Consider the following 22,914-nt stretch of genomic DNA (forward strand, 5'->3'; position numbering starts at 1 on the left):
GTGAAGTGCACTTAGAACTGAGCATAATCTGGTCTGTTTACATCAGTGCTTGCACAGAAGAGTTCAAACAACAAGCAGGGCAGATGCTCCTTAGGAACCTCATCTCTGTGCTAAGGCTCTGGTTTCCAGGAAGCAATTTCTCCCTCAAGAATTATTTAATCAGAGAAAAATCTTCCGGTACTTACAGACACAACTGCTGCGGTATAGAACTTGTATTACAAAGAAAGTAACCACAGCATGGAATGGCTCTGAAAGCCGAATGTTTTTCTGAAGCTACAGGAGAGAAAGGCTGTGGAGGATTGTGCATAGCAGTGCCACCTGCTATGCAAAATAACTTTCAAAGGTCAAACCTTTGACACTTAATCAGGTACAAAAGGCATTTATTGTAGCAATTTTACCCCCAAGGTATTATTCATTAAATGCATTTCTCATCTATTTCCTATGTTCAGAAAATGTGTTCTAGGCAGTCTGCAAGCTCTGCTATTGCAGGCCATTTCTGCATGGCTGTGGAAAGAAATAAATTGGTACAATAAAAAAAAAGAAGAGTAGTGTCTATGCTCCACTTACAAGAAGGTGCATGTTAATTTGATTTGCTTCATGTGGATTTAATCAATGCAAATATAGACGGAGGAAGAGTGTCAGTGGGAGTAATGGGTCGTTTTTATTCCTCTTTCATCGCTTGACCTGATGAATCGATCTACCCCGTTGCTAGGAAAATCAGAATCATGCTGACATGAGCATCTGTCCTATGTAGACAGGAAAGAGTTTATGTTGTAATCTAGCACTTAAAATTCACAAACTTTCCACAAGTGGCTGATGCTTCACATAGTTCCTTACAAGGGTGGAAACAATGGTGTGGCGGAAGAGATGGGGTTCCCTCGGGTTCTTCTGTAGGGCTTTTGAGATCCCGAGAAAGGCGAGGAGCCCCGGCCCGAGGAGGAGGGCGGGGGGGCGGAAGACATCTGCCGGGCGTCGGCGACCCCTTCCCACGAGTGTGGGCACCTGCGGGGAGAGGGGGGCGAAGAGCCGGGCCGGGGAGCCCTGGCAACCGCGGGCAGGACAAGCGGAGCCCCGGGCCGCCGCCGCGGGATGGAGCGCGGCACCGGGGCTGCTCCGGGGCCAGGACCGCGGGAGCCCCGAGCATCCCCGGCGGCGAACACCCATCCCCACCGCCCGGGACGCTCTGGCCAGCCCCTGTCCGTGCCCCTGCCCGCGCTGTCCCCCTCCCCGAGGCGGACAGTGACCGTCCCTCCCTGGGGACCCTGCGCGGCTGCGGAGCCGGCGCCAGGTGCGGCGGGGCCGCCGCAGGACTACACGTCCCGGCGTGCCCGGCCCGGCGGGGCCGGCGCCTGCGCGGGGCTGCGGGGCCGCTCCGCGGTGCCACACCCCCGGGGGAGGGAGGCAGGAGCGCCCGAGCCCTCGAACCACCGGGGGAGTCGGCGGGGCGGAGGATGGAGTAGCGGGGCGCGGCGGAGCCGGCAGTGCGGGGAGCGCCGCCTCCGCCCGGGGAGCGCGGGGGAGCGGGCGGGCAGGCGGGGATGATGCGCGGGGGGACAGCGCGCTAGGGGCAGGAGGCGGGTGGTCGCCCGGAGACTCCGCACCTCGGAGTGACGTCCTGCTGCAGTGCCGCTGCCTGCGCTGCCCGAGCTCGTCAATGGAGCTGGAAAACATCGTTGCCAACACCGTTTTGCTGAAAGCCAGGGAAGGTGAGAGAGCGGCGGGAGGGGAGAGGGGGCTGGAGCATCCTTGTCGCAGTCGCCCCTCCGCGGAGCGATGCCCGCGGGATGCGGGCGGGCACCGGTGGGGATGCGCGCCGGTCCCGCCGGCGGTGGCTGTCGGGGTGCCATGTGGCTGTGCCGGCGTTGGGAACGGCTTGTTTGAGACAGAGCCCCGGTGAAAAGGAAAATACCGCTGCTTTTCCCTGTGCGCGGGGGTTTGGGAAAGGAAGTGAATGAGATTGCAGAGATTACAATATTCACCCATCTCTTCCTTCCCCCTTCCCGCCTCCCCCCCTCAAATCTGGTCCCACAGATTGTGCTATTTCAGCGTCTATTGTTAAAGGTCAGCTGCAGATGCATTCATTCAAAAGGGCTTAGCAAATCTGCAAATAGCTTTCCGCGCCGTGTGGTGAGACCGGCAGGATCGTATCGCTTCCCCGTACAGTCATTGCCTTATTCGGCGTTATTAGGTGAGATCATGTTGCTGCAAACATGCCCATTGTTGAGAGCGTGTTTGTCCCCAGCCGGAGCCGGACGGAGGGGCTGGGGGCTCAGCCCCCGCCCCCGGCGGCGCGGGGGTCTCCGAGCGGGGGCTGTCCCCCGCGGCCGCCGCCGCGCTCGGCCAGCGGGGATGCTCCGGGCGCTGCCGGAGCCGCCGGCGCGGAGCCGCCGCTGCTCGGCGCGGGGCGCCCTGCAAAGACGCTCGGCTGCCGGCTGCGGCATCCCCGTCCCGACCCCGAGGGCTCGCAGAACCGAGCCCCGACAACCACCGGTGGATCGGGCTGCCCCCGGCTTTCGTCGGGAGCGGACGCGGTTTCCTCTCCCCGCGCGGGCGGAAATCCTCCCGCGGCTGCGGGGCGCGGAGCCGGGCGCTGGGCACGGCGGGGCCGGGGCTCGGGGCTCCCCGCGGAGCCCCGTCCGCCCGGGAGCATCCCTCCGGCTGGAGCGGGAGCGCCTCGCACAAGCAACACGTCTTACGGCTGCGGCATCCCTGCCGAGGCGCGATCGCCTTCTGTCTGCTCCAACCCATTTTTATGTTTGTGTTTATTTACTTGCTTGCTGCTTAAAATAAGGCGTTTTTCCAAGCCCTTGGTCAGAGTTTCTGCCCTGAAAGCACTTGCTGGTTTGGCGTTCTTAGGTGCGGTACAACCTGCAGCCTGTCCGCCGGAGCGCCGGAGCTGCTGCGAGCGCGGCTGGGCACCGCTTGGGTGGGCTTCAGCTTCGGCCGCTCTGAAGCTGTGCGACTCCGAGGAAAGCAGCGTTCATTTTGGAACAGAGATCATTCAAATAGTCTGCCCCTGAAGCGATCCTTTTGCTGGGAAAATAACTCAAATTGTAAAATAGTGTTTATATAACTCACAGGCTGTTGAACTTTTGAGGCTTAGCTAAAGAGTAAAGTCCTGAGATCCTCCCAAAAAAGCTCTACAAATAATAAGGGCAAAGGAGTTCAGCAGATCAGTGAATTATAACTTTTTCACTTCTGATGGAGATTTTATATTCTGTTGTCATTTTTAATGTTGTTTAGGATGCAGTTGTTGCCACCAGTCACACAATGCCGGTTTAGATTTCAGTAGACTTTAGGAATACTTTAAAGGACTGGCATTAATTACAGTTATTGTGTGTTGTTTACAGAGAGCTGATATTTTGCAAGCAATTTTAAATGTGCCGCTCAGTTTTATGGTCCTTTTCTACCATTCTCAGGAAGATGGTTACAGTCATGTTGCTTTATTGTGTTAGAGTTGCATTAAAGAAGCTGTTAGCTATAATCCAAATGGCAGAAATTTATCAAGATTTCCTCCAAACTACATTCCAAGTGTTCTTTAAACCATGTATGAACCTCCAACAAGATATCAACATATTTCAGAGGCCTGGTGCTAATTTATTTTAAAGTTTTTTTTTTGTTTTTTTTTTTGAGGGATATGAAATTTTTTAAAGGAAGAACAAGGAAAAATGATGCACCTGGCAACAGAGCCATGAGTACTAGTGCTGTATGAGATAGGTTGTCACATTTTAGTTATTGTTGCAAGCTGCTGTGAGTAAAGTTGTTTTAAAATTTGCAGCGAGTAATGCGGGTGGCTTTCATTGCAGATGAAGAAGGCAGACAACATATGTAAGACCAAGAGTTAATATATTGAAGATTATGGTATCTAAAAACAAAAACAAGTTTGTTCCAGGTTCTGCAGACTCCATCAATAGATTTAGCTGGATGAATGTGTAGGCTAAGCCAAGTAAGTGCCTGTGTGTTTCCACTTGTGAAGTCAAAATTAAAAGCTGTATTAGGTCAATAACATGCTGGTTGGTACCTGCAATGTGACCCTTAATATTAGGAGAAGAAAAATGATGGAACCACTCTGCAAATATTAGTAAAGGCAGAAGTTTTGTCAGAATTGCAAGGGGAACACAAACCTACTCTCAATAGCAAAGGGAATGTCAAGGAGAGGTTTAGGTAGAGCTGCAGTGTGAAATCCAGCAGTGAGGACGTTTGAGGGAGTCAGAAGTAGGGCTGAGTGGCCACCACAAATGTTTTATAGCAAATATTGGTTTAAATTTTGCAACTCTTTTGCTCTGGCCTTGGTAGCTTTTTTTTTTTTTTTTTCCCCCGTAGTCCCTTGTCTAAGTTCCTTCACCCCTTATGTAAAGTGAGCTTTTTAGTTAAAATACCAGGGGCCAAGCTTTATAACTGCTACACAAATACTTGCACTTCAATCCTGATGATCACAATGAGAAGCACACCCAGAATTAACTGATGCCATGTGATACATGAGTAATCTTATTAGAGCAACAAAAAGAGTAAATGTGGTTCACATACAAAAATGCATTTGAGCAGAGAATAAATTTCAGGACATTTTAATATTTTTTGCAGAATATGAAGATTTTGACACAAAATTACACATAAGGTACTTGTTATACTCAGAAATCTGTCAGTTTGAACATATAAGAATGGAGATTTACTGCATTTGAAAGTCCATTCATTATTTATTAGGAGTAAATTTATGCTTTTTCCTCAACTGTAATTTCTTGAATGCAAAGTCCCATTTCACAAATCGCTAATCCCTTTTCAGACTGAACAGAAAATACATCTGGTTTAATTATAGGAACCAAATAGGTATTTGGGAACTATCTAGTATTGCCTGGGGAGAAGAATCAGATAAAAAGGGAAGAAAGATGAGACTCATAAAAAGAAAATAAAAACAATAACAAATGCACTCATTTTGGGTTGAGTAAGGACCCCAGATTATGAGGTGATAAAACATTTATCTGGATCTTCGTGACATCATAGAATGGTTGGGTTGGAAGGGACCTCAAGGATCATCCAGTGCCACCCCCTGCCATGGCAGGGACACCTTCCACCATCCCAGGCTGCTCCAAGCCCTGTCCAGCCTGGTCTTGGACACTTCCAGGGATCCAGGGGCACCACAGCTGCTCTGGGCATCCTCTGCCAGGGCTGCCCACCCTCCCAGGGGCAATTCATTCCCAACATCCCATCTAACCCTGCCTTCTGGCAGTCTAAAGTATTTCTCTGCCTTTTCTTTCCACCAGCCTTGGTGTTCCTGGGTCCCAGCAGTGGTGGCTGAGGCTCAGAACCACCCAGCCACGAGCGCTGGAGATCCACCACGCTGCCAGCAACCAGTCCAGTGAGTCCCAGCTCACCTTCCAAATCTGGGGAGGTTTCACAGAGGGCATCATCAGAAACAAGCAGCCAGGAGAGACCAAAAAGAGTTTCCCAAGGTCTCAAAAGAATTTTAACAATCCTAATCTGGAATTTCAATTGTATCCACAGAGTCTTGAATCTACCCTTGCCTGTCAAAAGCAATAAGCTGATAAAAGACAAGCCTTTCAAAGAGGACAGTGTTTGTAATAAAAATAAACTACAGTGTTTGTAATAAAAATAATCTACAGTGTTTGTAATAAAAATAAACAATATGGTCTGAGAAGCATGACCAAGGCATGGTGATCACCTGAATATTCTACCTCATGAACTGCTCTTCCTAGCCATAAAATCAGCCTTTCCTGATGCTTCTGTGGGTATGAGCTTCCTCAGACAACCCAAAACACATTTCCAAACAGAAATACAACTTGAGACTAAAATTGCAAAATCCTTAAAAAATTTGTACAAACAGACAATTCTCACCACTTTCAAGTTTTAATGATAACTGTGATGTCTAATTTAGTCATTAGTTTTAAAGCAGCCACTTTGGAAGATGAACTGTGGTTTTTTTTGTCAAACCTAGAGTTTCTAAAGCGCAAAGTTTACCACATAACAGTGGTAAAAAAACATCTTCAACCACTGAAACACAATGCAAATGCTTTTTTCCCTTTTTAGGTAGGCTGGAATTCTAAAATAAGCTTATTTATGGCACCCAAGCAGAGCCTTCTATTGGCCTAGACAAAAGGGCCGACCTTTTATACGCTCAGAATGTTTTGATGCGTGCACACTGATGCCGTATAACATGCAAAATGTTCATAAATTGCTGTATTTTTAGCTTGCTTTTGCAGGATGATCACAGGAGAGATTTGTGTGTGTCCATGCTGGCAGAAGACTAGCAATAAATCCTAAACATGAAGTGTGATTGCTTTCCAAGAACTTGGCTGCGGAGCAGTTGGAAAAAGGGCAGGAGAACAATGAAAAGCATATTTTGAAGGAAAGAAGGTGGCTGTAGTGATGGCCAAAACTCTATGGTTGCACTGAATGCAGAATTTAAGGTCCTATCCTCCATCCCTTGAAGTAAACCCAGAATGCTTTCTGTGACTGTAAGCAGAGGAAGCTTCCATGTGGTGTCTCAGTTTAGTTTTCTTTTTTGAGTTCAAGAGAGGCTCACCACTGCAATAGCTTTCAAAAAAAGTATTTCAAGAATGGAGTCAGCCATTGCTTCAGATGCAACAGGGTGCTTTCAAGCAGTAGTTTTAAAAAAATAGTTTCCTGGAACCAGTTCTTTCTGGGGAAAAAAAAGTACCCAGAAGATTCAAGACTATCTCGTATTTTAATCAAAGAAATTCAGAAAAGAGGATTTTTCAGGATTTTCTGTAAAGAATGTATAAGAATCACTTCAAAATTTCTTTTTAGAGAAGGCAATTAGTTCTGTAGCCACACATGGCTTAGGGCAAATGTTTGTGTAGAACTGGCTTGAAATATATTTTCTATGCTCTTTTTTTAAATCTTTTTTTGATAGCAGGGCTGATGCAGAGCAAGGTAGAGCTGTAGCTATGCCCTTGGTGGACACTCTGGGATTCTCCAGTCTGCAGATGTGGGCAGCAGGGCTGGGGATGTGGCAATGCTGGAGAAATCAAGAACTCTTCCATCTAGACTTTTTCACTGGAGAGAGGACCATGCTCCTTCCTGTGTCGTTGTGTGGAACTGTTATGGCCTGATTGCTATCTGTCTTGTTGGGTTTGTAGGCATTTAAAAAATATTTAGTAGCGAGCCAGGTTATTAACACAGAGAACCTATTATGTAGTAAAACTTTTAGTACAAATGTTAACTGTGGAGGTTTGAGTAGAACTACTTACATCTGCTCCATTAATCTCATGGGATTGCTTTCCTCAAGTGCAAAATAATAAATCTAAGAGACTGCCTGTCTCTGTTATCAGTATGTTCTTTTTCTGAGGAGGTTTTAACTTAGTGTTGCTGAAATTATCCACTCAGAAAAGAATTTTCAGTACTTATACAAGACATTGACATAACTTTATGACACTTTTTTTTTGTCTTAGTTAAGAATACTCTGAGAACTTAGTCAAAAATACCCAAAAGAGGTGGTTTTAGTGATGCTGTGCTGACTGTTGCCAGAGCAGCAGCACGTGGACCAAACCAACCCACGTGTCTTTGTGCTAAACAGCTCCAGAATGAAAATTTTAAACACAGTTTTGCCCCAAGATGAGCCCTACTTGTCCATGCCTTTTTCCCCAGTGAGTTTGGTTGGCATGTGCTGCCCCATTTTGAAGGAGAAACAGCTCAAGAGGAACTCAGCAGCTCTGACTTAGCTGCTTTAGGCCCTGTGGTATGTTACACCTGCTTGGTGGCTGATATTTATACCTGTGGACAGCACAATATGTTACTCCTGGAGAAAAAAAAAATACACAACAAAGACCCCACAATTGCATCCTGGCTGACTTCTTGGAAAATGAGCTCCCTTTGCAGGTAGTGCTGTGCTAGCTGAGAGCTGCCAGGGATCTCTTCCCAGCTCAGAGGATGAAGACCTGTGTGCTGAGGACTTTGATGTTTGCAGGGAAGGTCTGAAGCCCCAGCTGTGTAGTCAGACTTATTGCAGATGTGTTCTGATCCCCACAAACCTCCAAACTGACTGCTGGGATGGGGCAGGGTGCTCCTGCAGGGATAGAGACACCAGTTGTGGTTTTGCTGTTCAGCTGACTGATTCTTCTCCCATGCTGGTTTTCTGCCAGTGTTACTCTGTGGATGATTTCTGGTTTGTATTTATCCAGGGAAAGCTACAATATCACATCAGGATCCATATTATTGTACTGAAAAACTTTAAAAGCAGATTACTTTATCAAAGCAGTTGCTGTTCTCATGTAAAAATTCATCCAAATAAACACAGGACAGAAAATTGGGAGTTGGGGATCTAACTCATGCTCATCTGAGATCTTCCCCTGCATCTTTATTTTGAAAATATTCTGTGTGCTATGTGAGTTTTTTGTGTGGCAGTGGGGAAGAAAAGAATTGGTTACCCCCTATTTTTACTGGCATGTAATCTAAACAATAACAAGATGATATAATCCTAATATTTCTTTAAGACCACAGGATGTGAAATTAAATTAAAAGGCCAGGAAAATAAAGAACCCTGCAGTTTGATTACACTCAGCTGGATTATCTTTGTAATTATTTTCCTTGGAAGATTTAAAAACGCGTACAGCTTTGTGAGAAAGATTAAGTAGGGAAACCAAAATTAAAGTAAACAATCTAAAGAAAATATTGCAAAGATGATGGGTATTTTACTTAATTAAAAAAAAATGCACCAAGTTGCCTGTTAAAAATGAAAGGATGGAACAAAACACAGGTGAGGAGGAAGATGGATGAGGCTGTTCAACTGGCTCAGCTGCTTCTAGCTCATATAAGGTCCTTTCAGATATGGTTAAAAAACTGTCAAAAGCAGTTCTTCAGGGAAGTAGGGGAGGCTGGAAGGAGAAAAATTACACACAGGTACTCGAGCCTCAATTCAGACCTGGGAGCAAATAATGCAAATAGTGAAGGTTGTCTGTGTTCCAGGATGAGAATAGTTATTCACAGAGAAGTTTTTAGTGGTACAGCCAAGGCTGAAAAATGTCTATATCCATTATTCCCAGCACCTTAGGGATGTGTTTGCTATGCATGAGTAGTCCCATGGTCTTCATGGGCACTGCTTGCTGGTTGGAAATGCAGCTTGCTCGTGCTCAGGGAGCAGGCAGCTCTCACTGCAGCAGAGCTGTTCCAGCAGTAAAACCACATGCAGAGAGCTAAAGGGAAACTACTGGAAGCCATTGGGAAACCTGCTACGTCATTTTGTCCCTGGTCTGCCATGTACTTTTTAAGGTACAAAACATTTTGGTGTAAAAACGACTCCATTTATGGGTGTGTCTCTCTAGATTTTTTTTAATGAGCCCAAGCAATCTTGGTTTGTTTTTTTGTTGTTTTTTTTTTTTTACTCCCATCTCCTTTACTCATGCAATCCCTTTGCTGCAGTTTTCATTTTTCCAGGTACTTTCTGTGCCTCACCAGTTACGGTCTTGCCAAATTCAGCAGGATTTGTTCTTTTTTGTCAGCTTGGATGGCCCAGCTCAGATTCTGTGCATTCAGCATCGCAGTTCCCTCCTGGTGATGGGCTCCCCGACCACGCAGCGAGGCTGGAGCTGCTCCTCACCCCGCCCCACCCCAAAACCAGCCAGAACAGCTTCTGCGGTGGGGACAGGCCCTGGGGAAGGGGCAGGACCCCCAGGGTATTTCACCAGGGTTTTCTGGGCAGTTTCTCCTGCTGAGGAGCTCCCGTTGTCCCCAGGATGCCGGAGAGGCGGTGAATAAGCTGGAGCAGCTATTTTTTGCCTTGGTTGAGTATTCTCTTGGGTGCCATTGAATGCATGATTTCACTGTGAGCCTGGCTGTTCCTGGTAGGCTGAGGTTATGTTGCAAGTTCTAGAAGTGACCGTATTTTTCATCCAATACCTCTTTTGCTTCGCGACTCAAAGGGCCAATCTTTACCTTGTGTGGGTGTGGAGAATGATGACTTTTTTGGATGCTGTTTGCTGGTTCCCAGTGCTCCTGGACCCATCCCTTTTTCCTAGCATCATTTCCCTGCGAATAAATTTGGATGATTTTATTTCCTCTCCCTGTTGGAGTAGTCTAAACTTTTCTAGACCAAAATTCCCATATTTTGTTCTTCCCACTTCTCTGTCTAGTTTATTTTCCCTGTCTTCTGTTTCTGACACCACCTTTGAATTTGAGAAGTCTTTGATGTACTGTTTAAAACACATTTAATTAGTTTGGATTAAATGTCAGTTTCCTGGCCACATGTAAGGCTTCATGTATTTACACACTCCTATTATCCTTGGTTGCTCTTTGGTCAGTGTTTAGTCTGTGTGACAAGGCTCCTGTCTAAAATTACTGAAACTGTTCTTTTTTTTCCTCTCCATGAATGTGTTAGGAGAGACCTTCATGGCTATATAGGAAGTCTTTATTTACAGTGAAAGCTTTAGACTCTGCCTGCCTCAGAATTCTCCCTCAATTTTATCTTGTGTGTCCCAGGAAAGAGCTTACCTGCCAGGAAAATGGAGAAATGCTGTAACATTGCAGTGGTGTTCACTTAGCAGCATCTGCAGAAGGCACTGATGGAAGATCTCCTCTTCTGGGAAAAAAAAATAAAAATAAAAAAAAAGGCTAAAAAAGGAGAAAAATGCAGCTGGAAGAAGAAGAGATTGAGAAACAAAGGGAAGATGTCAATGGTGCCAAGTGAAAACAGCACCAGTGAGTCCTCCGTGACACTTCCATCAAAACGTTCCTGTAGGCAGTGCAGGGGAACTGACACCTTTAACAAGCTGATGAGTTGGAAAGAATGGATGCCAGACTAAATCATCATTTAGCCAAGGCTGCCAGAATCTCTGTGGAAGATATAGATGTATGTAGATACATATTCATTCATATTGGTGTTGTTTAATGCTTGTCCTTAGCTTTCTGCTGATTTCATCCTCCTCTTCCCTCTTAGGTTAGATTTTGTTTCTTCCTGGGGATGAAGGTTATATTGGTAACCTCTTCCAGCCAATGTTCTCTCTTCCATCTTCTTCAGTTTTGGTTGTTACAGAAGTGTTTTCTTTTATTTTCCCAGTGCTCTGGGTCTCTATGAAGGAGGAGGAGTTTTAGTGAAAAGAACTATGGAAATCAATAGGGTTTTTTCTTGTAGGGGTGATCTTGCTGCTTGCACAGCAAACCTTTCTCCTGCAGCAATCAGTGGAAAAACCTACTTTTCCTCTTTTGTTGCACAAAAATGCAACTGCTCACCATGCAAGTTGTGCAGAGGAGATTTTACTTGGCTATCAGTTATGGAAAATTAGGGAAATCTAGATACTCATCCTTAATCTTGCTATGAGAGGAAGGATAGTTGCCCAGTGCAACATTTGGAAGCTGTGAAAAAGCTTACAAACACAGGAGTTTGGACTAATCTATGAATAAACCCTTTCTATCTCCCTCTGTAGCAATTCCACATCTACATTCCATCTTTGAATCACGCTTTTGTGTTTTCTGAGGATGCCAAATTAAAAATCATACGTTGAGTGAGAATTCCTCACGAAGCACACATCTGGGAAAGTTTGTGCTTTGTTTACTTCAGCAGGAGCAGAGTTTTGGGAAGAACTATCCAGATGATTTACATGTTATGTAAGGTTCTCTCAGGGTTACCATGCACCTGTCCTGCAAGTCTTGTGTGTTTAGTGTGCATCTCCTTTCACTCTTTGCTGGGTGAGAGACAGGAATGGTTCAGGAATGAAAAAAAACCCACAAAACTCTGGTTTGGAGAGCTGGTGATAGAACAGAAAAGCATTTGAGGTAAATCTCCTTCAGGTGCCTGTGGAAAGGTGTGGATATCAAAATCCCTCCTCAGACTGATTTTTTCAGCCTCCCATTCGAGGGACTTATTGAGCAGAAGGGACCCTGTGGGACTTAACAGAGGGCTCTATCCTTTGTTAATGTATTTAATACATTTTTTTGGATCGCATTTCAGCTTTTGGCCTGAGCAGCTTTCTGTGATGATGAGTTCCATCATGTAAGAAAAGCATTCAAGCTTCCCCACATGTGTCCTTCGTGAGGGACTTGGTCAATGTTCGACTTATGTTTTGGCAGCCTCAGAAAACAGTCATTGTGAAGATGTGGAAGTGTCTTGGAGGGGGAAGAAAGGGAATTATCCACAAATCAATCAAGTATTTCTGGGTTTTTGCTGTGTTGGTTTGGTTTTAACTTTTTTTTTTTTTTAATATGTTGATTTCATTGCTTCTGTGATTTATATTAGACCATCCAGATTTTATAACCTTTTATCATGTCCTCTAATAAGTAGTGTATCTCCAGGCTGAAAGGTCCAAGCATGTCATCTCTATCCCTCTTCATCTTCTAATTCTGTGTCCTTTTATGAATTGGGTGGCCAAAACTACCTGGCACTGGTGTGCACTGCGGGCAGTGGCACAGTGATGCTGAGCACTTTGCACTTTCTTCTTGTCACCATTTTCACTTGATGTTTGTTTGTGTTTTTTCCCCACTGCCACAAGTATTCATTACCAGGCCTATTGATGGTGACCTCAGAAATTTGTCTCCTGAGCTGCAATGTTTAATTTGGAGCCCATTGTTTGTGGATATAGCAAGAGTTGTTTCCTTCATGAGGAATACTGTGCTGAAACAGAATATAGGGTTTTTTTCCCTCCTAATTTTTTAAGTGATTTAGTACTGCAAAATGCTCCTGCAACTCTTTGCAGGCTGTTTTTGTTACAACTGTCCTGAAGAAATTCATCTTGGCAGCAGATGCCATCTTGTTATTTATCTCTTTTCCAGACCATTTATAAATACACTGAATAGTCTGAGTCCTGTTGCAGATCTCTGTGGCACCATGTGAGCAGCCCTGCTCCTCTGTCAAATTCTTATCCCTGATTTTCCATCTTGTCAGCTGCTACTGACTCACAGCAGGGCGCCCTCTCCAAAAACAGTTTAGTTTCTTAAGAATTGCTGGGGAAGGTCACTGCCAAAAAAATCACTGTTCAAAAGTGTCAAAATCCACCTGCCCGGGCAGCTGTGAGTACAGCCAGCTTCTTCCAGAGGTGGGGAGGAAAAGGGAATGAGAAATGTAGGAATTTGCCAGCTGATGGCAGTGTTTGAAGGAGCCATTCCTGAGACAACTGAAGAGTGGCAAAGGAATGAGGGTTGCACCAAGGGCTGAGGGACAAGGTCCCAGGTGAACACTCTTCAAATGGGCACTGCAAAATGTACCCATCAAATCTCTGAGGCTGTTGTAAGGTCAGTGCTCACTCCTAAACCCCCAGAGGAGGGTGATACCTGCCAGTGGGCCACTGGCCACAACACACTGAGAAATGAACCCCCATCCTCATCCCCAGTCATGGGAGAAAAACAAAAAAGAAAAAGGTGTTTTCAGGTAATTAATCTTCAGGACCTGTACACAAAATACTTGCCTCTGTCCATGCATGCATGCACAGGATCAACCTCTTCCATCAGACAGCCTAATCCAAAATCTCTAGCAGGTCTCGGGACATTTGTTATTCTGGCTCATGCAGACCTCCAGCTGCAGAATGTTTATTTGGCTGTGAAAAGTCTATGAAGTAACAATCTTTGATGGATTCAGCATATTGTTTTCTCTTCCTTTTTTGGGATGCTGCTTGCCTCCAGCTCTCCTGGGGAACACATCTCTCTTTTCTGTGTGTCATAAATACCAGAGGCCACCAAGGGCTGTGGAGGTGGCACAGGTAGGAGCCTGCACTGCACTGAGCTTTGCCTAAAAGTAATGCTGTAATCTGACTGCACAACAAGTTAATGATTAACCTTGCCAGCATTTCAGGTTGCTAATAATTTATCCTTGCTTATATAGCAGGTTATGGCTTGAATAATACCACGACACTGGGATTGTTCATGGAGGCAAGTGAAGGAAGTAAACTGGCTCGTCAACGTAGTTGGGAAAACAGATAGGGAAATTTATTATTTATTGAGTGACCTCTCCAAGGCCTTTGTGTGGTGGTTGATATAAGCAAACTGGTAATTGCAAAGAGTGAAGTAAGTAGAAGGCAGCTTTTAAAAACTTACGGGTGTGCTATATAAATGATGCTTCCAAGATGAAGCTCAAGTCTATATGTTACAAATCTTTTTCAAAGGGATTGTTGGAATATATTTTTAAGCAAACGTTTACCAGCTGTGTGAAGGCATGAAACTTGTTTAGAAGCCCAGAAATATTTTACAAGGTGAGGATAGAGCATGCTTTTGTTCAGAGTCCCTGGCCTAAATTTTAAAAAATACTTAGGGATTTGAAAAAAAAAAAAAAAATCAGCTTTTAGATACAATGAGCTGAGAAGAAATTAAAATAGGGAATTAACTACTGGATATTAAATTCTGTTAAAATGTGCATTCTGTGCAGGGAAGAGGTAAATGTGAGGGGTCTGGCATGTTTCTAGGGCCAGATACCAAGGAGAGCAGGCAGCAAAGCTTTGACCTCTGCCCTTTGTTCATCTCTGTGCTCACTGTTATCTCTCAGATCTTGGGATGCAGCATCACATCTTGAAGGGGGAATGTAGAAATGCTGCCTGTGTGAACCTGCCAGTGCAGGTGCCAGCTGGAGATGCCATTTTATAAATACTGAAGCAGGTAATAAGTTTCAGATGTGAATAGTCCCATAAGGTGAACAATTTGTTGACAGAGGCAATTTGAGCAGTTGCTCATCAGTGAAATTCTTCACATTCCTGGCTCTTGCCTTCTTGTATAAAAAAACCCCACATTTTGTGTAAGTCCTTAGAGGGCCTGATGCCTAATTCCAGCAGATAATTGTGGGAAGACTGTTTTTTAAGGAGATTTTGCTTGTTTCATTAAAAAGGTGATGAGATTTGCAGGTGCTTTGCTAACATAGATATGCACTATTAATGTTATCTTTTCATCTGGACTGATTGCAAATCACAATGACTGTGTTTAAAAAAACACAATCAAGTGATGTATTAACTCATCTAATATCTCACTGCAGATGGAGTTTCATTTGATCTTAGTAGATGATGTTCAGCTGGAGGATAAAGCTAAGTTTTAGGATTGCAAAATTTTGCACAGGAGTGAATTTTGCTTTTTATAAATCATACTGTTTTCCTCTAGGGAGGGGAAAGAGGGAGAGAAATAACTTGACAAGAATCAGTTGTTTTGATTTAAGATAATGTGAGGAAACGGTATCTTCCAATAAATACAGATTTTATTAAAGTTGAATACTGTGACAAATAGTTTAGACTTAGAACATCAGATTTGGTATGTAAGCAGAGCAACTCCACTGAGATTTGAGTGCATTGCTAAGATTAATGAAATATACTTTGTAAAGAAGGGCAATGATTCACTGAGCAAAAATAGGCAGCTTCTTAAAGACCTTGTAAACACAGCTATTAATTTTACAACTAGAATCTTGCACTCTTTGTCTTAGTCTGAGAATAATGCCACTGCATTCCCTGACACTATCCAGTGGGTACAAATTCAGCTCTTAAATAGATTTTAAAGTAGATTCTGACAGTGGCCACAGTTGCATTTTTGTTTGCATGCTTTGTCCATGCTTTGGAACAGCTTCATGATACTTCTGCTGTATAAAATATTAATCTCTTCCCTCTTAAGCCATCACACACACCACAAATCCTGCTTGATACTCTTGCTGCAGACAGTAATAACAATACAAAAGGAGCCACAACTGACATATCCCTGATTTTCTACCTACTTATTTCAGGATTTAGTGGTCTAGAAAGTAGTCCTTGGCATGAGGCACTAAGTCGTCCCCCCCCATTTTTGATTGTGCTTAATGCTTAATTTGATGCCATAGTTCATGTTTGATTTGAGGGAAGGGAAATCTCTTCCCCCTTCTCTTCCTCAGGTCTTGTAATTTTTATTCATTCTTTTCAGTATGAGAGAGAAGCTTTCTTTAGCTTGACACAGCTCAGTGTTAATCTTTCCAACAGCTCCTGTCTTGTGCCACTGTCTTGATCTTCTATATGAGGTGTGTATTTGTTTTCTTTCAAAAGAAGGAAGCCTCAAAATTTGGGCAGGAAGCAAAGGCTCAATTCAAGCTCTATGATATTATTTCTTTTTTAATGGAACATGGCAAAGTCACCATCATTTTGCATTGAACCCAGTGGCCATGAGTGTTTTTTTTTTTTTTTCTTCTAAGCTAAAAAGCACAAGAAAGCATATTTGGTTTGAGAAATAAGCCAAAGCTTCAGCTTACTGCTTATGCAGGAATATTAATAATCACTCTATATCAATGAAGTAAGCACAGAGATCACAAAATTTACTGAACTCCATGAATTCTGTAGGGTTTTAAAATTTTCTCCTGACCCTTGTGATTTACTGTTTTTACCATTCTTGCAGGGTCCTGAACCTCTATTTTTAGATTAAAATAAGAATCCAGTAATTCATCTGCATACAGTAACCAGTAATCAGTCCAGCTGACCAGACTCCTATCTGGATATTTAAAACATAATCATATGCTTAGGCTTTCATGTCACTTTGTAACAACTGGCACAGACCTAAGTGTAGTTTGTGCTCCAACTCCACCTTGTTCTTAGCACTGAAGGAGTGTTATTTGACAAGCAGCTCCTTTTCTGGCCAGGGTAACCCACACAGCAACCACTACAACAAGGTGAGAAGTGATGGGATGTGACCTGTGCTGGTGAATACTCTCATTTGTAAATGTTCCTCTCTGTGGCTATCTGCCTCTGCCTGTTCTCTCACTGTGCACGCTGTTCATGAAGTCATAATATTACTTTTTGGGTAAAATACAGGTCCCTTAGGGGATGCTGTAGCTGGCCTTTTGAGTGATGGGAATTACTTTCCCTTCTGCTGCATCCCAGCTGTGCAGTGCCATGGGCTCAGCCCCCTTCCCTGTCTGCCTGGGAAGGGGCAGGGGGACAGGGCTCAGGGTATGGCCCCTTCATCCAGCCCCTGGGAGCAAAAAACTTCCAGACCTAGGAGACATATCAGAGACTCCCAGCTGTTTAAGAGGAGTCTGGGATCAGTTAGAAAGTGAGCAATTTTTCTAACTGTGAGTAAATCCTGCACCTGGAAAGAGGAAAGGACTCAGGAGACTGAAACTGGAGCAGAGCAGGCCACCAAGCACCATTCACAGTTGTGTATCCCAGCAGTGGCATAGAAGATTTTTTTCCCTGCCTTTTAAGTTGTGATGGATGAGGCTGGAGAACAGGAGAATGGTCTCTACCACCAGTTAACGTGGTGCATCTAAGTCAACTGTTTAATCTTTCATTCTCAAAATCTCTTCTGCAACCGACCTGTGTTCTGTAAAGCTGCTGAACTTAAGGATCTAATAAAGGAATATTAATGCAGGTGTCTCTGTTACATGGAAAACAGAGTATGCAATGACGTTCCCTTCTGCTGTGGAGCAGCATGTGGTTTTTATTTTCTGTATATAAATCAGCGTATTTTATTTGTTTTGTAGTAATTTGTAATACATGGATCAGTATTCTACAGGAACTTGGAACTTACACTAATTGTTTAGGAATGATGCCCTATTTAGTTTTTAGGACTAATTTTTCAGCCTGTTTCTTCCATTAGCTGTGTAATGTAAAGGAACTTTAAAAAATGCATGTCATCATTAATTATCTTATAGAGGAGTAATGAGTAATGCTACTCTGATGTCTGAGCAGATCAAGGAACATTCCTGTAGCTGACACCCTGGGAACTTTCCCTTTGAAGTCACTGTAGACTTTGGCTGATTGAAAACCCCAGGACTATGTCCAGGTTGATCTTTCTTCTGAAGTTAAACCAGGTGAATTTTTTCTGCTTCTTCGTGACCTTTTTTTTTTGAGATTATTGCTTATCATGTTCTTCCTGAGACACTGAAACCAAGCATACCTCACATTTTCTTAAGTATCCGTATTTGACCACCAAAAAATTTATTATTTTTCTTTTTAATAGGAATGGCTTAATGAAATTTTCTGACAGCTTTTGAAAATCCTGATTTGCTTTCTCAATTTTGGGCAGCTCTGTGCTGACATGTGAAGGGAATACACACATACCTTAAGGGTGATAGCATTACTCCTGCAAAGTTTATGAGCTTACAGTAAGCTCACATATATTGAATTCAGCAACAGTTAAAAGCATGTAGGTATGGAAAGCCTTATGTAGACACTTAACCTTTCCTCACAAGCTGGCTGCTAGAGGCTATGTGGACAGCTCAGTAATTTTACAGAAGTGACCATTAGTGTTTCCTGCCCTCCTTATGAACTTTTTAAAATATTCAGTGTTTACCTCTGATGATAGCAACACTCCTGATGCAGAATCCTTTAGTGCTGCTCCGTACTGGCAAGGGAAGATGATGCAGCTTCTTCCCTGAGCAGCAGAAAGCTTTACTAATCCATGGGCCCAGGTGGACAGATGCAGAGTGAGGAGCAGCCCCTTGCCTGTGGTCCCCCAGAGCCTCTGAGCAAGAAGCAGCAGAAAGTCCCTGGGGATTGTTGATCACTCACTCACAAATCTCAGCTCCCCACTGTAAGCAGCCATTTGCAGCCCACGAGGTTAATTCATGTTATTTCACCTCACTTCTCGATTATAACCAGTTGAGAAAGTCATCCTCTCGTGCAGCTTCAAATTCTTGCAATTAGAATCTGAAACCGCAAATGATTCTGCAGCTGGGAGAGCATTTCGCCATAGCTGCCACGAGGGGAAAGTGTGTGTCGGTTGTAGGGCTGCTGGTTTCCTCCAAACAATTTACCCAAGCAGATTAAGATCTGAGATTTTCCAAAGTACAAGTGCAATAAAATACAGTGGAAAACAAGAGCTCTTGCTATACTGTGGCTCCCTACTGAAGTCACAAGGGAATTGAGACAGAACACGCTGCCCACCCCATCTGACAGCAGTGGGATTCAAATCTTGGTTTGCATCAACAAACTCATTTACAAGAAAAACAAAGAACTGCTCTGGAAAGCATTGAAGAAATAACTGCTATGTGGGAACCCACAGCTTCTCAGGGGAATGAGTAGAAAGAAGGAAGAGAAAACCCTGGGGCCTTTGCTCCCAAATGATAAAACGCAGGACTCCACGTGCTCGCTGCGGGGAGGCCCAGGGGTGTCGGGTGCGTGGTGCCAGTGCTCAGAGCAGAGTGGGGCTAAACCAGCTTGATGCCACCTGTGTGTCACTGCCACACTGCCTTCCCCGAGGCCGTGCCACCTGCCAGCATGCATAAAAAAAAAAAAAAATAGCGGTGATAGCAAGTTTTATTTGCAACCTGCTCTTTTAAAGGGAGTGGAAGTTTTCAGGCAGTTTAGGAGAGTTAGGACTTGGCTACGTCCACACAGGTGCCTCCCTGTGATCTGCAGAGGTTGTGAGGGAATAGCTCCCAGCAATAATTGCTGCCAGTGAAATATGGAGCTAATAAATGTCTGCAGTTAGCAGCGAACTGAATAACGTATTTAAAATAGTAGAGAATAGTGTTTGAACTCCCATAAGTGTAACAACATGTAGCCGTAGACTTTGTTAATGAATAATTACAGTGTAAAATTAAGCATATGGAAAATATTTCCATTTTTGTTTTCTGATTTATAACTTACTTTAAACACTTTGGGACAATGTTCTTTCCTGCAAAGAAAAATGACTGGTGTTTGGAGAGGTTATTAAAGATATTTGATTTTCACCTTTGAATATGACTTTATTCCCCAAACCCTTATGTGTGGAAAAATGTATGCGTGTGAGTAGTTCATCTTGCTTCAAAGTAGAAAACATCTGGTTTCAGAGTCCACCTCTGGAAGGTGACTTAGGAGCAAAACCTGTAAGAATTTCAAAAATTCTTCTTAAATCTTTGTATCATTAGGCAGTCATCCCCACGTCAGTCTGCTTTAAGGTCTAGTCTGGGACCTGTTTCCAAAGTATATGAACACCAGTAGGTTTTGCCAGTTGGCAGCCTGGGACCTGAAATATCTGTTATTACTTAGTGGAAGTACACCATGCTACAGACTGTGATTTAGAAGCCTGGTGTTTGCAAATCATTTATGAAAACTTTCTTTTGTTTCATCTTGTAAAACTTTATAATTCAGCTGCTGCCCAGGGTGTTGTTAAGCTTCAGGGTATTAAGTGTTGCAATGTTTCTGTTTTAAAATCACAGTTTTAATGCATTTTAGGAGTTTCAAACTCCAAAAGCATTCTCAGAACATGGAACATTTCTCATTACCAAAACTGATGCTGAAATAATTTTTTTTTTTTTTTAGAAAAGTGAGTAACCCAGCTCAGTCTGTGGTGTCCTATAAAACCTTTCAACCTGGGGGACGGAGTGCATATGTAAGGAACAGGCTCCCAGACTTAAGACAAAATGTGTTGATGCTGCTGATGCTGCAGAGGGAATTCTTTCTTAAATACTTTAACATCAGTGTAGCTGGCATTTTGGCATCCCTGCCTTACATTGCTCTGTGTCAAGTCAGGGTATTATTTTATTTGGTTTAGGAAATGTGTTTGTGCAGCTCCTGTTTATGAAGGATACCATAGACTGGGCTCCTCAGCCTAAGACAAATACCAGTGGAATCTGATGGAAAATGCACAGCCTTAATAGATGTGCTGGTATGCCCTGTTGAATTTTGTTGTTGTATTTATTTTGCTCAGAAAGAGAAAACAAGCAATTACCCAGAAAGCTCACAGCTGCATAGCACACTCCCCTCTTTCCTATATACACACAGTTTATTGGTATACACAAAACTGGCACTAATGAAACATAAATAGATCCTTTTCCTGTATGGAAAAGACTTTTAGCATTGAAAGGGAATGAAAGCAATGGGATTCTTTGGAAATCCCAGTTATTTGGGTTCCCAGTTTGGGTGCTAGGCTCTAAAGCCCTCTGTGGTTTCATACATGGTATGAAGTCTTACTGGGTTTCCTGGGAGTTCTTTTTTTTTTTTTTTTTTTTTTTTTTTTTTTTTTTATTTAGTGTTTGTTTAAACCTGTTGGGAGATGGGATCCTTTTTCTGGATTTCTGTACCCACTTTCTTTGCAGCTTCCAGCAATGACCCCCTCTTCCAGAATCAAAGCTCCTCTTCTTTGCAACAGCCGTGGAGCCTCCAGCTGCGTTCAATGACATTCACCCCTAAATCAACAGCCAGGTCCCAGCTTCTTTTACTGTTACCTGCCCCCATTGTAGCTTCTTGCCTCAGTTCCTAGAAGCAGTGCTGGGCAAGAGGCTTGGCAGCTCTGAGCAGTGCTGTTCACACCAAGCTGTTGCCCCTGCACCTCTCTCTTTCCCGAGCTAAAATAGCCCCACTTGCAGACCTGGCTGAACACCAGGTCTCAGCCACTGGCTGTCTCGTCTGTTCTGTCCTCTCCTGCTTCTCTGAGCAAAATGCCATCACGTCCTCTGTCCTTTCTTCACCTACAGTTCCTCTCAAGATTGTTTTGAGAAGCTCAGCAGCAATGTAATGAAGTAATGGCATTTATTTCTAGGCCTCCCTAATGTTTCTGGTCAGAGATGCTTCACGTTCCAGGAATAGTAGGGTCTGCACCAAGGTACTCTGTGCTCTTCAGCACTTTGAATAAAATTCAAAGAGATCTTCTGTGTTTTAAGAGGGGGAAAGGTGATTTGGCTTCAAATAAGACAGGTTGGATTCACTTAGACTTCATGAAAAACTCAAAACTCTCCCAGCAGGAACAAGCTAATGAATTCCCCATTACTGTTCTTACAGAGCAGCTCAGAAGTAGATAGTTTTCTCCTTTAGTGAATTACATTTCCTTGCAAATTCTGTGCTTTTTTAAAAATTCCTTTTCTGTTCAGGCAGTCCCTTGACATCACAGGCAAACCTCCTCTGGATACCTTAAACCTCCTCTTTGAGAAGTTCATGCAATTGGTTAAGGAAGTGCTAGCCCAAGCTCAGCCCCACCTTTCCTGTTATCTAGCAGAACCCCCTCATTCAGACTTTCTGCACGTTGTGTGGAATTTCCTCTTCTGTCTGCCTGAATTTTTGGAGAGCCTTAAATACTGGCAGTGGCTCTGCAAAATTTTTCTGGGGAGCTTGGTAGAAGCTGAGCTGGAATGGTGAATTATACGGAGATTAAAGAAGATAACATCACATAACTTCCCAGGAGACTCAGGTTCTGCTCTCACTTTGCCAAACCTGGGGCTGCTGGACCCTCAGCTCCACAGAGCTGTTTCCCTAAGGGATTTTGTGTCCTAAAACCCCCCCACCTTTGTCTCAGAAAACCTTCCTTTTCCAGTATGTGCACTAGTAGACTGCAGTAAGGTAGTGGGTGGCTTATAGACAAAGATACATTTTCAAGGGGTTTGTTCTTCCTATAGGCGAGGTATTGTACATAGGAATAATTTAACTCCCCCCCCCCCACAACTGTTTGTGTTTCATGGTGACAATTTTGAAAGGTACCAGTGACTAAGTTAGATAAACTTTGAAATGCCTAATTGTTCTGTTTTTCGAACGCACCCTCGCAGTAATGTTCAGTGCTTTAATAACAGTTTCCTTAGAAAGTTCAAAATGTTTTGCATGTCACGATGCCAGAAAAATTGGCTTGTAGGGAAACAAAACAAATATGTCATTCTTAATGGGAAAGGTCACTTTTCTATCCCTTCCTCCTACCTGCTGAAAAGAGTTATTTAACTCTGTGTGTTTGGCCGTGTGAAGTGGTGCCCCCTCAAGCTTTTCTGCCTGTGCCTCCCTTTTGGTGCAGAGAGTTTCAGTCTCTTATCACGGCCCTTGGCTCCTGTGTGTGTGTGGAAACAGCTGTTGCCACATCTTTATCGTGGAGCCATGAGCAGCCCTGGTGAGCAGCAGCCAGGGGAGCCTCGCTGGCCGCAGCAGATTGGGGCAGACCGTGGGTGAGTTGGTCCCTGCGCGGCTCACGGAGCCTTATCTGGCCAGGACCTGGGCAGGCTGCACCGAGCTCTGGCTTTGTTTTCTCTCCTCACAGGGCTCCTGTCCCCACCAAAACTGTGGCCCTCAAGTGCAGCGGGCAGTCACGTAAGAAAAAACATCAGGGAAATACTGGAGCGGGGAT

General features: G+C 43.9%; 1 protein-coding gene across 2 annotated transcripts in view; it reads left to right on the plus strand.

The window, feature by feature from the left end:
* The first annotated feature begins 1,480 nt into the window (after window positions 1–1,480).
* GRK5 (G protein-coupled receptor kinase 5) overlaps window positions 1,481–22,914 on the plus strand; it is a 147,389-nt gene continuing 125,955 nt past the window's right edge. The window contains exon 1 of one of the 2 annotated variants that reach the window (XM_021529270.4): window positions 1,481–1,706. In XM_021529270.4, coding sequence (XP_021384945.1) covers window positions 1,655–1,706 — 52 coding nt within the window. In that variant the 5' untranslated portion in view covers window positions 1,481–1,654. Of the gene's footprint in view, window positions 1,707–1,914; window positions 2,189–22,914 lie in introns of those variants that run through there. The other variant, XM_085582910.1, reaches the window with a different exon arrangement.

This window comes from Lonchura striata, chromosome 6, assembly GCF_050655825.1.
Source record: "Lonchura striata isolate lonStrDom1 chromosome 6, ASM5065582v1, whole genome shotgun sequence".
Taxonomy (NCBI): Eukaryota; Metazoa; Chordata; class Aves; order Passeriformes; family Estrildidae; genus Lonchura; species Lonchura striata.